Source organism: Panulirus ornatus, chromosome 6, assembly GCF_036320965.1.
Source record: "Panulirus ornatus isolate Po-2019 chromosome 6, ASM3632096v1, whole genome shotgun sequence".
NCBI lineage: Eukaryota > Metazoa > Arthropoda > Malacostraca > Decapoda > Palinuridae > Panulirus > Panulirus ornatus.
Window position 1 is genome coordinate 37,422,193 of NC_092229.1, and position 12,771 is coordinate 37,434,963.

A 12,771-nucleotide genomic window follows, 5' to 3' on the forward strand; every position below is an offset into this window, starting at 1 on the left:
AATGGTGCCTTCAGGAACAATAATACTATAAAGAATATCTAAATCAGGAACTGACCAGAAAATTCTCCTGGATGCATCTATAAAGAGCCATGTAGAAATTGTGATAAGTTTTATGTTGGGCAGACTTGTAAGGATCTTTCTGTTAGACTTAAGCAACATAAATATAGTATAAGAAAAGGACTAGAATCAAATGCCTTGCTTAATCACGTTAAAAACTATGATCATTGTATTGACTGGAGTAATGCCATCTCAGTTATTAACTAGATCTAACTTCAGAACCATGAGAAATATCAATGAATCTTCTATTGTTAAATACACAAAGAATTATAACCTTAATATTAATAAAGGTCTTTACAAATTAGATAACTATATTGTTGATAAGATTTGTAAACAATTCACCTTCTTGTCCATATAATAAATTTATGATACGCTCATTGTCTGTCTTGGACAATCACATTTAACAAATAGTGTCCTAACTACGTCTCTTTTTTGTATATTCACTGACTATTATTTCTCTCTTGTGCCTCCCATGATGATGGGATTATTACACGAAATTGCACTTGGGAACTTATCTTGTTTCATTTCCCCATTGACTCATAGGAAATCCTTCCTTCTCGTATTTTTTAATTTTCCAAAAGAAGGAACAGAGAAGGGGTCCAGGTGAGGATATTCCCTCAAAGGCCCAGTCCTCTGTTCTTAATGCTACCTTGCTAATGCGGGAAATGGTGAATAGTATGAAAGAAAGAAAAGGAGGGGGCGAAAGTTTTGGGAGCGATGAAGAATGAGTGGAAGTCGAGAACATTATCTCGGAAAGCAAAAATGGCTATGTTTGAAGGAATAGTGGTTCCAACAATGTTATATGGTTGCGAGGCTTAGGCTATTGAAAGAGTTGTGCGGAGGAGGGTGGATTGGTAAAGTGTGTGAAAGAAGAAAGCTGAGAGTAAATGTGAATAAGAGGAAGGTTATTAGGTACAGTAGGGTTGAGGGACAAGTCAATTGGGAGATAAGTTTGACTGGAGAAAAACTGGAGGAAGTGAAGTCTTTTAGATATCAGGGAGTGGATTTGGCAGCAGATGGAACCATGAAAGCAGAAGTGAATCATAGGGTGAGGGAGGGGGGCCAAAATTCTTGGAGCATTGAAGAATGTGTGGAAATCGAGAAGGTTATCTTGGAAAGCAAAAATGGGTATGTTTGAAGGAATAGTGGTTCCAACAATGTTGTATGGTTGTGAGGTGTGGGCTATGGATAGAGTTGTGTGGAGGAGGGTGGATCTGCTGGAAATGAGATGTTTGAGGACCATATGTGGTGTGAGGTGGTTTGATCGAGTAAGTAATGAAAGGGTAAGAGAAATGTAATGTAATAAAAAGAGTGTGGTTGAGAGAGCAGAAGAGGGTGTTTTGAAATGGTTTGGACACATGGAGAGAAAGATTGACCAAGAGGATATATGTGTCAGAGGTGGAGGGAACGAGGAGAAGTGGGAGACCAAATTGGAGGTGGAAAGATGGAGTGAAAAAGATTTTGAGTGATCAGGGCCTGAACATGCAGGATGGTGAAAGGCATGCAAGAAATAGAGTGAATTGGAGTAATGTGGTATAAAGAGATAAACAGTGTGCTGTTAATGGATTGAACCAGGGCATGTGAAGCATCTTGGGTAAACCATGGAAAGTTCTGTGGGGCCTGGATGTGGAAAGGGAGCTGTGGTTTTGGTACATTATTACATGACAGCTCGAGACTGAGTGTGAACGAATGTGGCCTTTGTTCTCTTTTCATAGCGCTACCTCGCGCAGGTAGGTAAGCTTCAGCCAACTTTAGCAGCTCTCCAGGAATTTCTAGATTACTTTTGATTACGGGGAAGACATTTGTTTTGGCAGGTATGGGTAAGGAGGAATACTCTAAGAGTCCTTGGACTGCTCTTGGAACATAAAAAGTTATGGGAGAAAAGTAAATCTGATGTAAAATTTGAACAAATGCCATTGGTATCTCTTGCCATTTTTGCTGGTTAGGAGACCATTATCCAGTTCTTTTTCAACTAATTTTAATCCACACACTAACTAAAACAGCATTAGAACATTGGGATACATAGTAGGATTGTTAAAAGAATATAAATAAAGGTGAGAAATACCCCATATTAACACTAATTTGCAACCCATTATCTACTAATGAACCTCTGGTGGAGACATATTTCTAAGTATTTAAAATAATGAAAAATTAGACTTAGCAAACACTATTTCAGACATTTAGTGGGCACAGTAAGGCACCTAGACAGGATGTGATTGTGGCTGAAATGCCAAAGTCTGGAGGTGCAAGTGTGATAGAGTAGGTGCATTTGATAAGTAATTTAGCATGGAAACAGGTTTTTCCTGAGGATTGGGTGAAAACTATTATTGTTCCTTTATTCAAAGGGGAATAAGTCTGTTGGTATACCAGAAAAAATGTATGCAGGCATGTTGATTGATAGAGTGATGGAAGTGACTGAATGCAGAATAAGTGAAGAGCAAGGGGTTTTTTGGAAAGGTCTGGCATGTGTGGATCAGATTATTGTGGTAAAGATGACTGTGGAAAAGTGTTTAGCGAAAGATAAATTGTATGCAGCTTTTATGAATCTGGAGAAAGCATATGACAGTCAAGTGCAATGCTTTATAGGATGTGTTAAGGATTTATGGGGCAGTTAGATAGTGTGAAAGCATTTTATAGAGGAACAAATGTTTGTGTATGAGTGGATGGAGAGTTGAGCGAAAGTTTTGGGATACATGTAGGTGTAAGGCAGGACTGTATGATGTTACTGTTGCTTTTTATTACATATATGGATGAAGTGATAAGAGAGATGAAAGCAAAACTAAGTTAAAGGGGTGCAGAGATGGAGTGTGGTAAGCCTGTTTGTGTACGATACTATGTTGTTTACTGAGAGTGAAGAGAAGCCGCGAAGGTTGTAAATGTTTTATGATATTATATATATGTAGGTGAGGGCAGGTGAAGGTAAGTGCAAGTAAAAGTAAAGTAATTGTGTCTAAAAGGAGACAAAAGGAAAGTATAGATTTTTTAAAATCATGTAGAGTAAAAGAAGAAAGTGTACTAAATTGTGCTTTTGATATGGGAGAAGAAAGGCTGGAAGAAATGAGAGAATTCAAGTGCTTAGAAGCTATCATGGGTAAGTTTGGCAATACAGAAGGAGAGATAAGGATGAAAGCAGCACAGGGCAGAAGATTCATTGGATCCCTTAATAGAATGATGAAGGGTAAAGGTGTAAGTATGGAAGTGAAGAGAGGATTAAGGGACAGCTTATTTCTCGCAACCCTGACTATACAGATACAACATGGACATGGAATGATTCACAGAGATCAAGAATCCTGGCTGTGGAAATGACCTATTTAAGAAGAGTATGTGGTTTAATTATAGATGGAATGAAAAAAGAAAATGAAGAGGTGTATGAGAGATGTGGTATGGCAGAGAATGCAAAGCGAATGAATTGTAATGTTAGAATGAGTGAAATGGAATACTTTGAGGTGGTTTTGGCATGTGGAAAGAATGCAAGACTGGAAGTGCACAAGAGAAGTGTATGATAGTACAGATAAAGAGGCTGGTGTGAGAGGAAGACCACCTATGAAATGGGCAAATAGGGCTGAGGAATACTGGAGGGAGAAAAATGGTGGAAGAATGCATGGAATGATGTATGCGAGGGAGGCATGGAAGGACAAGGATAAGTGGAGACTTTTTTTGCTGTGGCCACCCTTTTATGGAAGTTCCCATAGGGAATGGACATCAGAGATATACATAGATAGATAGTAAGGATAGCAATACTGAATGAACCAGGCAGACAAGGTTCCCTAAACTCGAACAGGTAGAATAGACTTAACCAAGATAAGCCTGTGTCATTCAACCCTAATGCAGTCTTTCCTACTACATGTAAATGAGACTGCAAAGCATGAATTTCATTTTGAGGGTTTTGTAAGGGAGATTGAAGATACCATGGGTGCTGTAGGGTACCAGAAAGATAACTCTTACTCTATGGTTAATGTGAGAGTGAACAAGCTTTGATGAATGTACCATTTGGGAGATAAGGTAAAAAAGCAGTGGGCCATTGCTCAGGACCATGAAAAGGGCAGAAATGTACTGGAGGTGAATTTAGAGGACAAATTAATGCTAGAGGTCTGTGCAAGAGACAGTAAGAAATGTCAAAGAGAAATAGAGTTAGGCAAGTTAAGCAAACCTATGGTGAGGAAGTTTGATAAGTTTTCAGAACCTTTTGCAAAGAGAGTTCTTTAAGGTTTCGAGTTGAGAGATAGTGGAAGTAAAGGATGGGTGAGTATTTGTTTCAGGGTTGATTTTATGTAAGTTTATGTATGTTTAGGGGTATGATTAGATTGTAGCTAATTTTTGAGAAGTATTTTATGAGTATGTTTGTGGGTTCCATGGGAGAAGGAATATTTTAGGTGTGAGTTAGAATTGCTACATATGTGAAGACCAGGGTTGTGTGGGAATATGGAATTTCTTTATCATTCACATAGCTTATACTTGGCACTTATGTATCAGCCAACTTCATTGAGGAAGATGAACAGTTGTGTTGTCTGTGAAACAGCTGCCCTCTCTAGAACTTGAAGAAATTTCTTCATTTCTGGGAAAGTGCCTTGTTTGATTATCTGATAAAGTATTTGTATGGGTTTGCAAATATCTTTGGTAGTTTCTTAATATATAAAACATCTGCTGTTATTCATTAAGGTAAAGGTGATGGTAACTGTTCTGATGTTATTCTAGGGTATGTGATACAAAGAGATGTGAAGTAAGCTTTTGCATTCTCTATCATTAAGTATGAGAGTTTAGCTTACAATCTCTTTCACAAGAAAATTTGCTTAGTTTCGTATTTGTAAACCCTTAGTCTTATTTTTTCTAAGGAATTGTTATTTGTTTTTATATTTAAGAGTTCAATGTCTACTTAGGGTGTTATCGTGCTCCGCTTGCAAAAAGTTACACCATTTGTGAAAAGTTGAAAAGTCATCTTTGGTGAGTTTGTATCACTTGGGGTACAGTCTCATCAAAGAACTTCTCACTTCAAAGGAGCCTACATTTCCCTGTTGCAAGAAGTAGTGGGACATTGGGCTGCAGGATTCTTTGGGTAACATTGGGACTCTCATAGAAATTGGTCTGGGGGTAATTCTAAATATATAGATAGATGAATTAACTATGTACATGGAGGTCTGTCCATTTCTTCATCAAATTAGATGCCTTACAAGGAAAACTAGCCTACTGTCATGTTATGTGGTGTTTACCGTGTATATGGAAGCTTCTCCATCTGTCTGTGGAACTACTGGCAAACAGAGAAAAACCTGCCTGGATGCCGGGTAAGTCATTACATTAATTTAACTAGACAATTCCACTGCTAATGAGGAGGCTTAATCTTCTTGCTCTTTGCTCTTCTTTGTGTTTTGTAAGCCCTTTAGTTGTTTTAAAGTAGTTTTCTTTAGTTCTTAAAAAAGAATATGGTAACATTTGGACTCTCATAGAAATTGGTCCAGGGGTAATTATGAATGAATTGTTGGATGAATTAATAGATAGGGGGTAATTATGAATGAATTGTTGGATGAATTAATAGATAGATGATTAACTAACTATCTACAAGGAGATCCTCTTGGATTAAATCTGAGGCAACTTTGGGATTTAGCAGTCCATTTAGAGAAAATATTTTTCACAGATTTAGAGCACATCATCTTACTTTCAAAGGGGATAAGTACTTGGATCATGACTGCTTTGCTTCACCATTAAAAAAAAATCCTATACTGTTGCATGTTTATATGGAAATAGAATGAAGTTCCCTACACTTATAATGTGAATGAGAAGACTGATTGCCGGAAGTTTCAGTAATATGTATATGTCTAAAGAATACTGAGTTCTATATTCTTAATTGTTTCTAACAGGTGTGTTCTGGCAGTAAAGTTAGGGCTACAGCAGCTCCTACCCTCACTGGATGCCCAAAATGGCTCCTCCCAACACTCTCCCACAGCCACGCTCTTACACTCCTGGGGCCAGTCTCCTACAGCTACTCTTGGTATGTTCACCTTTTGCAGATAGCTAGCTTTAAGACTGTTGAAGGTGATATATATTTATTATGAGGGTTCATTTAATTCCTTTATTTCATCCCTTCATTTTTCCAACTCCCATTTTATGCTTAATTCCCCATTTCATTCAGCTCCCTGTTTCTTCTGTTCTTTCAATCTTCTCTTCCCCTCTCCTTTCTACCTACTTTCCTCTTCTCTCCACCTTTTCTTCCCCTTTCTATTTTTCCTTTCACCATCATATCCTTCCTTTCATCCCTTTTCTCCCTCTCTTTAACCTGTTTTCCTTTTTATTCACTATCCTTCTCTCCTCTTTCTCTTTTATTTCCTCACATTCTTTCATCTTCTTCTGTTTCCTTTTTTATGTTTCATTTCCTCACCCCTTCTTGTTTCCATTACATGTTGAAAGCTGTCCCCCTAATATTTAGATCTACAAGATCAGAATGTGACACATGAAAATCATGAATCAACTAAACCCTCATTTCGTAATACACAAAGCACTTGTGTCCACTCAATTCCACATCATCTAATACTTGAAGCATTTGACTGCAAGGCTTTTGATACCTGATGCATGAAACATTCAGATATTGGTGTGCAAGAACATATTTCACTCTTGAAGCAGCCCATGCAAGAATGCACAGTTGATTTTTTATTTGAATTAGCCTTTGAACTGTTTCATTTTTCTATCACGCATAAGGTCATTGTAGCTTAAGAGTGGTACCAAAAAGTTTGCACAGTAGTTAATTGTGTTATATTGTGACATCCATTTCCTTATAAATAAGGGGTTGGGGACCTGGGGCCAAAAAAAAAAATGTACTTAAAGTATTATTTTTTTTTTTTTTTTTTTTTTTCGCTGTCTCCCGCGTTTGCGAGGTAGCGCAAGGAAACAGACGAAAGAAATGGCCCAACCCACCCCCATACACATGCCTTGATTCAATCCACTGACAGCACGTCAACCCCGGTATACCACATCGCTCCAATTCACTCTATTCTTTGCCCTCCTTTCACCCTCCTGCATGTTCAGGCCCCGATCACACAAAATCTTTTTCACTCCATCTTTCCACCTCCAATTTGGTCTTCCTCTTCTCCTCGTTCCCTCCACCTCCGACACATATATCCTCTTGGTCAATCTTTCCTCACTCATTCTCTCCATGTGACCAAACCATTTCAAAACACCCTCTTCTGCTCTCTCAACCACGCTCTTTTTATTTCCACACATCTCTCTTACCCTTACGTTACTTACTCGATCAAACCACCTCACACCACACATTGTCCTCAAACATCTCATTTCCAGCACATCCATCCTCCTGCGCACAACTCTATCCATAGTCCACGCCTCGCAACCATACAACATTGTTGGAACCACTATTCCTTCAAACATACCCATTTTTGCTTTCCGAGATAATGTTCTCGACTTCCACACATTCTTCAAGGCTCCCAGAATTTTCGCCCCCTCCCCCACCCTATGATCCACTTCCGCTTCCATGGTTCCATCCGCTGCCAGATCCACTCCCAGATATCTAAAACACTTCACTTCCTCCAGTTTTTCTCCATTCAAACTCACCTCCCAATTGAATTGACCCTCAACCCTACTGTACCTGATGACCTTGCTCTTATTCACATTTACTCTTAACTTTCATCTTTCACACACTTTACCAAACTCAGTCACCAGCTTCTGCAGTTTCTCACATGAATCAGCCACCAGCGCTGTATCATCAGCGAACAACAACTAACTCACTTCCCAAGCTCTCTCATCCCCAACAGACTTCATACTTGCCCCTCTTTCCAAAACTCTTGCATTCACCTCCCTAACAACCCCATCCATAAACAAATTAAACAACCATGGAGACATCACACACCCCTGCCGCAAACCTACATTCACTGAGAACCAATCACTTTCCTCTCTTCCTACACGTACACATGCCTTACATCCTCGATAAAAACTTTTCACTGCTTCTAACAACTTGCCTCCCACACCATATATTCTTAATACCTTCCACAGAGCATCTCTATCAACTCTATCATATGCCTTCTCCAGATCCATAAATGCTACATACAAATCCATTTGCTTTTCTAAGTATTTCTCACATACATTCTTCAAAGCAAACACCTGATCCACACATCCTCTACCACTTCTGAAACCACACTGCTCTTCCCCAGTCTGATGCTCTGTACATGCCTTCACCCTCTCAATCAATACCCTCCCATATAATTTGCCAGGAATACTCAACAAACTTATACCTCTGTAATTTGAGCACTCACACTTATCCCCTTTGCCTTTGTACAATGGCACTATGCACGCATTCCGCCAATCCTCAGGCACCCCACCATGAGTCATACATACATTAAATAACCTTACCAACCAGTCAACAATACAGTCACCCCTTTTTTTAATAGATTCCACTGCAATACCATCCAAACCTGCTGCCTTGCCGGCTTTCATCTTCCGCAAAGCTTTTACTACCTCTTCTCTGTTTACCAACTCATTTTCCCTAACCCTCGCACTTTGCACACCACCTCGACCAAAACACCCTATATCTGCCACTCTATCATCAAACACATTCAACAAACCTTCAAAATACTCACTCCATCTCTTTCTCACATCACCACTACTTGTTATCACCTCCCCATTTGCGCCCTTCACTGAAGTATTATTTAGTTAATGGAAATAATGTACCATTATCCAAGCAATGAAAAATAATGTGCAACACATACAGAAAATTGTAGACAGATGTGGCCAATTATGAGAAGCATTCTTTCTACTCTCTGAAGTTAGCTTGCTTTGCATAAAGAAGTAGGTTAATAGAAATTTCAAGACTGACATTAAAAGCTTGTACATCTGTGGGTTCATAATCTTTGTACCAGAGATATGATATATGAAACTATTTTGATGTTCTTGTTTCATTATTAATCTTTTTCTTCTCAATCTGATACCAGGTAAGCTGACATTAGCTATATGTATTGTAACCATTATTGACACATGGTCAGACATAAGATCATCAACAAAATCAGAACTGTGAGTTGTGTATGACAAGTTAAAGCCTATACACCTGCCAAGGTTTCCTCCATATATGTGTGTTGGTTGATTCTTACTGATGATTTGAACATCATCATATGCATCCAGGAGTAAGATTAAACTTCTGCCATTAGTGTTAGTGAAGAGGTCACCCAGATTCTTGTGTCGACCGTTAAGGTCTCCAATTAAGAAAGTTAGTTAAATCTCTGAGGTATAGTAGGTTAGCAGGTGCATAAGCATTTAGCACATTGAATATAGAATTGCAGACGTGTATGTAAATACAATGGTATTGGAATCTGTCGGGCTTTTAGGAAGATATTGGTACATGAGGTAGTGACTGTTTTACATACATTAGATAAGTGTTGGTAGATCTAGGATTATAGAATTTGTGATTGGGTAATTTATGTGTGTGTGTGTGTGTGTGTGTGTGTGTGTGTGTGTGTGTGTGTGTGTGTGTGTGTGTGTAAGGGGGGGGGGTGTTTGCCAGGAGGCTTTCAACATTCTTGCTGACATTTGACATCAATGTCCTCAGTAACGAACTTGTGATGGAAGTCTGAATTTCTGTTTTTCATAGCAGCATTGTGCCAACTGAGTATTGGTTACATCTGAACAAAAGAACATACGAGCATTGGAAATAAAGAGAGTAAATACATTTTTCTTAGAATTACACTAAAGCATATTCTTCATTAACACCTTTTTACATTAGAAACTGGTACTGGGAGATGATGATATTGGTGAGTCCTCTATGCTGACAGAGATGCTACTGAGGGCTTGAATGATGCATAGTTTGTGTGTGGAGGCTTTCTGAGACATGTGATTTGGTTTACAAATGCTAAACTTGGCATGCACTTCAAAATATTGGCACAGAAATCTTGTGTGTATGAGTTGCTTTTAAACTATCAAATGATGTATATGATAGTAAACAAGCATAAACTTTGTGATGACCTATTACAGGCTTTCAAAATTTTGAATAAATTTGACTAATTCATGAGGAAAATACTGTTACTAGGACACTTTGAATAAAACTTTGAATAAAAAGATGTAACATTGGCATGGGAGAAAGTATCTTAACAATGTATATTATATACATTGAATACTAGAGTAAGTAACACTAAAACATTATTGATACAAGGACCATAGAATATATTAGAATACTAGCTAAACTTGTCTAACTGTCTATTTATCTGTGTAAGATGTAATCCTGTTTACATCTACTGGTGTTTCTGTATATTTTCCTCCATGTGTGATTTGTCAATATTTGCTTCTGAAGATGTGTTGAAATACACAAAAGTGCATAAGCAAGTTTTCCTGCAATGATTTTCCTTTGTGGTGTATAAGTTCATCTGTGATCGCTATGTATTCCCCATGTGTCGTTAGAGGTAACTAAAGGGGACAGGAGCAGGGGCTGGAAACACTCCCCTCCTTGTATTTCAATTTCTAAAAGGGGAAAAAGAAGAAAGAGTCAAGTGGGGAGTGCTCATCCTCCTCAGAGGTTCAGATTGGGGTGTTCGGATGTGTGTGGATGTAACCAAGATGAGAAGAAAGGAGAGATAGGTAGTATGTTTGAGGAAAGAGACCTGGATGTTCTGGCTCTGATTGAAACAAAGCTCAAGGGTAAAGGCGAACAATGGTTTGGAAGTCTTGGAAGTAAAGTCAGGGGTTGGTGAGAGGACAAGAGCTAAGGAAGGAGTAGCAGTACTCCTGAAGCAGGAGTTGTGGGAGTGTGCAATAGAGTGCAAGTAAATTCTAGACTGATGTGGAAAAAACTGAAAGTGGATGAGAGAGATGGATGATTACTGGTGCTTATGCACCTGGTTATGAGAAGAAAGATCATGAGAAGTAAGTGTTTTGGGGGCAATTGAGTGAGTGTGTCAGTAGCTTTGGTGCAAGAGACTGGGTATTAGTGATGGGTGATTTAGATGCAAAGGTGAGTAATATAGCAGTTGAGGGTACAATTGGTGTACATGAGGTATTCATTGGTGTGAATGGAAAATGTGAAGAGCTTATGTATTTGTGTGCTGAAAAAAAGCCTGGTGATTGGGAATACCTGTTTTGAAAAGAGATATCCATAAGTATATGTATGTGAGTAGGAGAGATGGTCAAAGGGCATTATTGGATTACATGTTGATTAATAGGTATGTAAAAGAGAGACTTTTGTATGTTAATGTGCTGAGAGGGGTAGCTGGAGGGATGTCTGACCACTGTCTTGTGGAGGCAAAGGTGAAGATTTGTAGAGGTTTTCAAAAACAAAGAGAGAATGCTGGGTAGAAAAGAGTGGTGAGAGTAAGTGAACTTGGAAAGGAGACTTGTGTGAGGAAGTACCAGGAGAGACTGAGTGTAGAATGGCAAAAGGTGAAAGGAAATTAAATGAGGGGAGTGGGTGAGGAATGGGATGTATTTAGGGAAGCAGTAATGACATGTGCAAAAGATGCATGTGGCATGAGACAGGTGGGAGATGGGCAGATTAGAAAGGGCACTGAGTGGTGGGAGGAAAAAGTAAAGTCATTAGTAAAAGAGAAAAGAGATGCGTATGAACAATATTTACAAAGAAGGACTGCAAATGACTAGGAGATGTGTAAAAGAAACTGGCAGAAGTTCAAGAGGAAGGTGCAAGGGTTGAAAAAGAGGACAAATGAGTGTTGGGGAGAGAGTATCATTAAATTTTAAAGAGAATTTAAAGATTTTTGGAAGGAGGTAAATAACATGCATAATATAAGAGAACAAATGGGAACATTGGTGAAGGGGGAAGTTATAACAGATAGTGATGAAATGAGAAGATAGAATAAGTATTTTGAAGGTTTGTTGAATGTGTTTGATGATAGAGTGGCCGGTGTAGGGTGTTTTGGTTGGGGTGGTGTGTGAAGTGAGAGGACCAGAGAGAAGAGATTAGTGAAAGTTTTGCAGAAGATGAAATCTGGCAAGGCAGTGGGTTTGAATGGTAATGAAGCAGAATTTATGTAAAATGGGGGTGACTGTGTTGTTAATTGGTCGGTAAGGATATTCTGTGTATGTATGGATCATGGTGAAGTTCCTGATGATTGGTGGAATGCATTTATAGTGCCATTGTACAAAGGTAGGCTATTGATTTAGAGGATGAAGGCACGTATAAAGTGTCAGATTAGGGAGGAGCAGTGCGGTTTCAGAAGTGGTAGAGGATGTATGGATCAGGTGTTTGCTTTGAAGAGTGTGTTTAGAAAAACAGATTTGTATGTAGCATTTATGGATCTGGAGAAGGCATATGATAGGGATCATAGAGATGCTTTGTGGAAGGTCTTATGAGTATATGGTGTGGGAGGTAAGTTGCTGGAAGCAGTGAGAAGTTTTTATCAAGGATGAAAGGCATGTGTACAAATAGGAAGAGAGGAGAGTGACTGGTTCCCAGTGAATGTCGGTTTGTGGCAAGGGTGTGTGATGTTTCCATGGTTGTTAAATTTGTTATGGATGGGATGGTTAGGGAGGTAAATGCAGGAGTTTTGGAGAGAGGGGCAAGAAAGTTGTGAGTAAATGTGAATAAGAGGGAGGTTATTGGGTTCAGCAGGGTTGAGGAACAAGTTAATTGGGATATAAGTTTCAATGGAGAAAAATTGGAGGAAACGAAGTGTTTTTGATATATGGGAGTGGACTTAACAGTAAATGGAACCATGGAAGCGAAAGTGAGTCACAGGGTTGGGGAGGGGGTTAAGGTTCTGGGAGCGATGAAGAATGTGT

General features: G+C 38.9%; 1 protein-coding gene across 1 annotated transcript in view; it reads left to right on the top strand.

The window, feature by feature from the left end:
* LOC139748906 (death-associated protein kinase 1-like) overlaps nucleotides 1–12,771 on the top strand; it is a 1,274,027-nt gene that overhangs the window by 1,238,644 nt on the left and 22,612 nt on the right. The window contains exon 28 of the mRNA XM_071662270.1: nucleotides 5,910–6,040. Coding sequence (XP_071518371.1) covers nucleotides 5,910–6,040 — 131 coding nt within the window. The remainder of the gene's footprint in view (nucleotides 1–5,909; nucleotides 6,041–12,771) is intronic.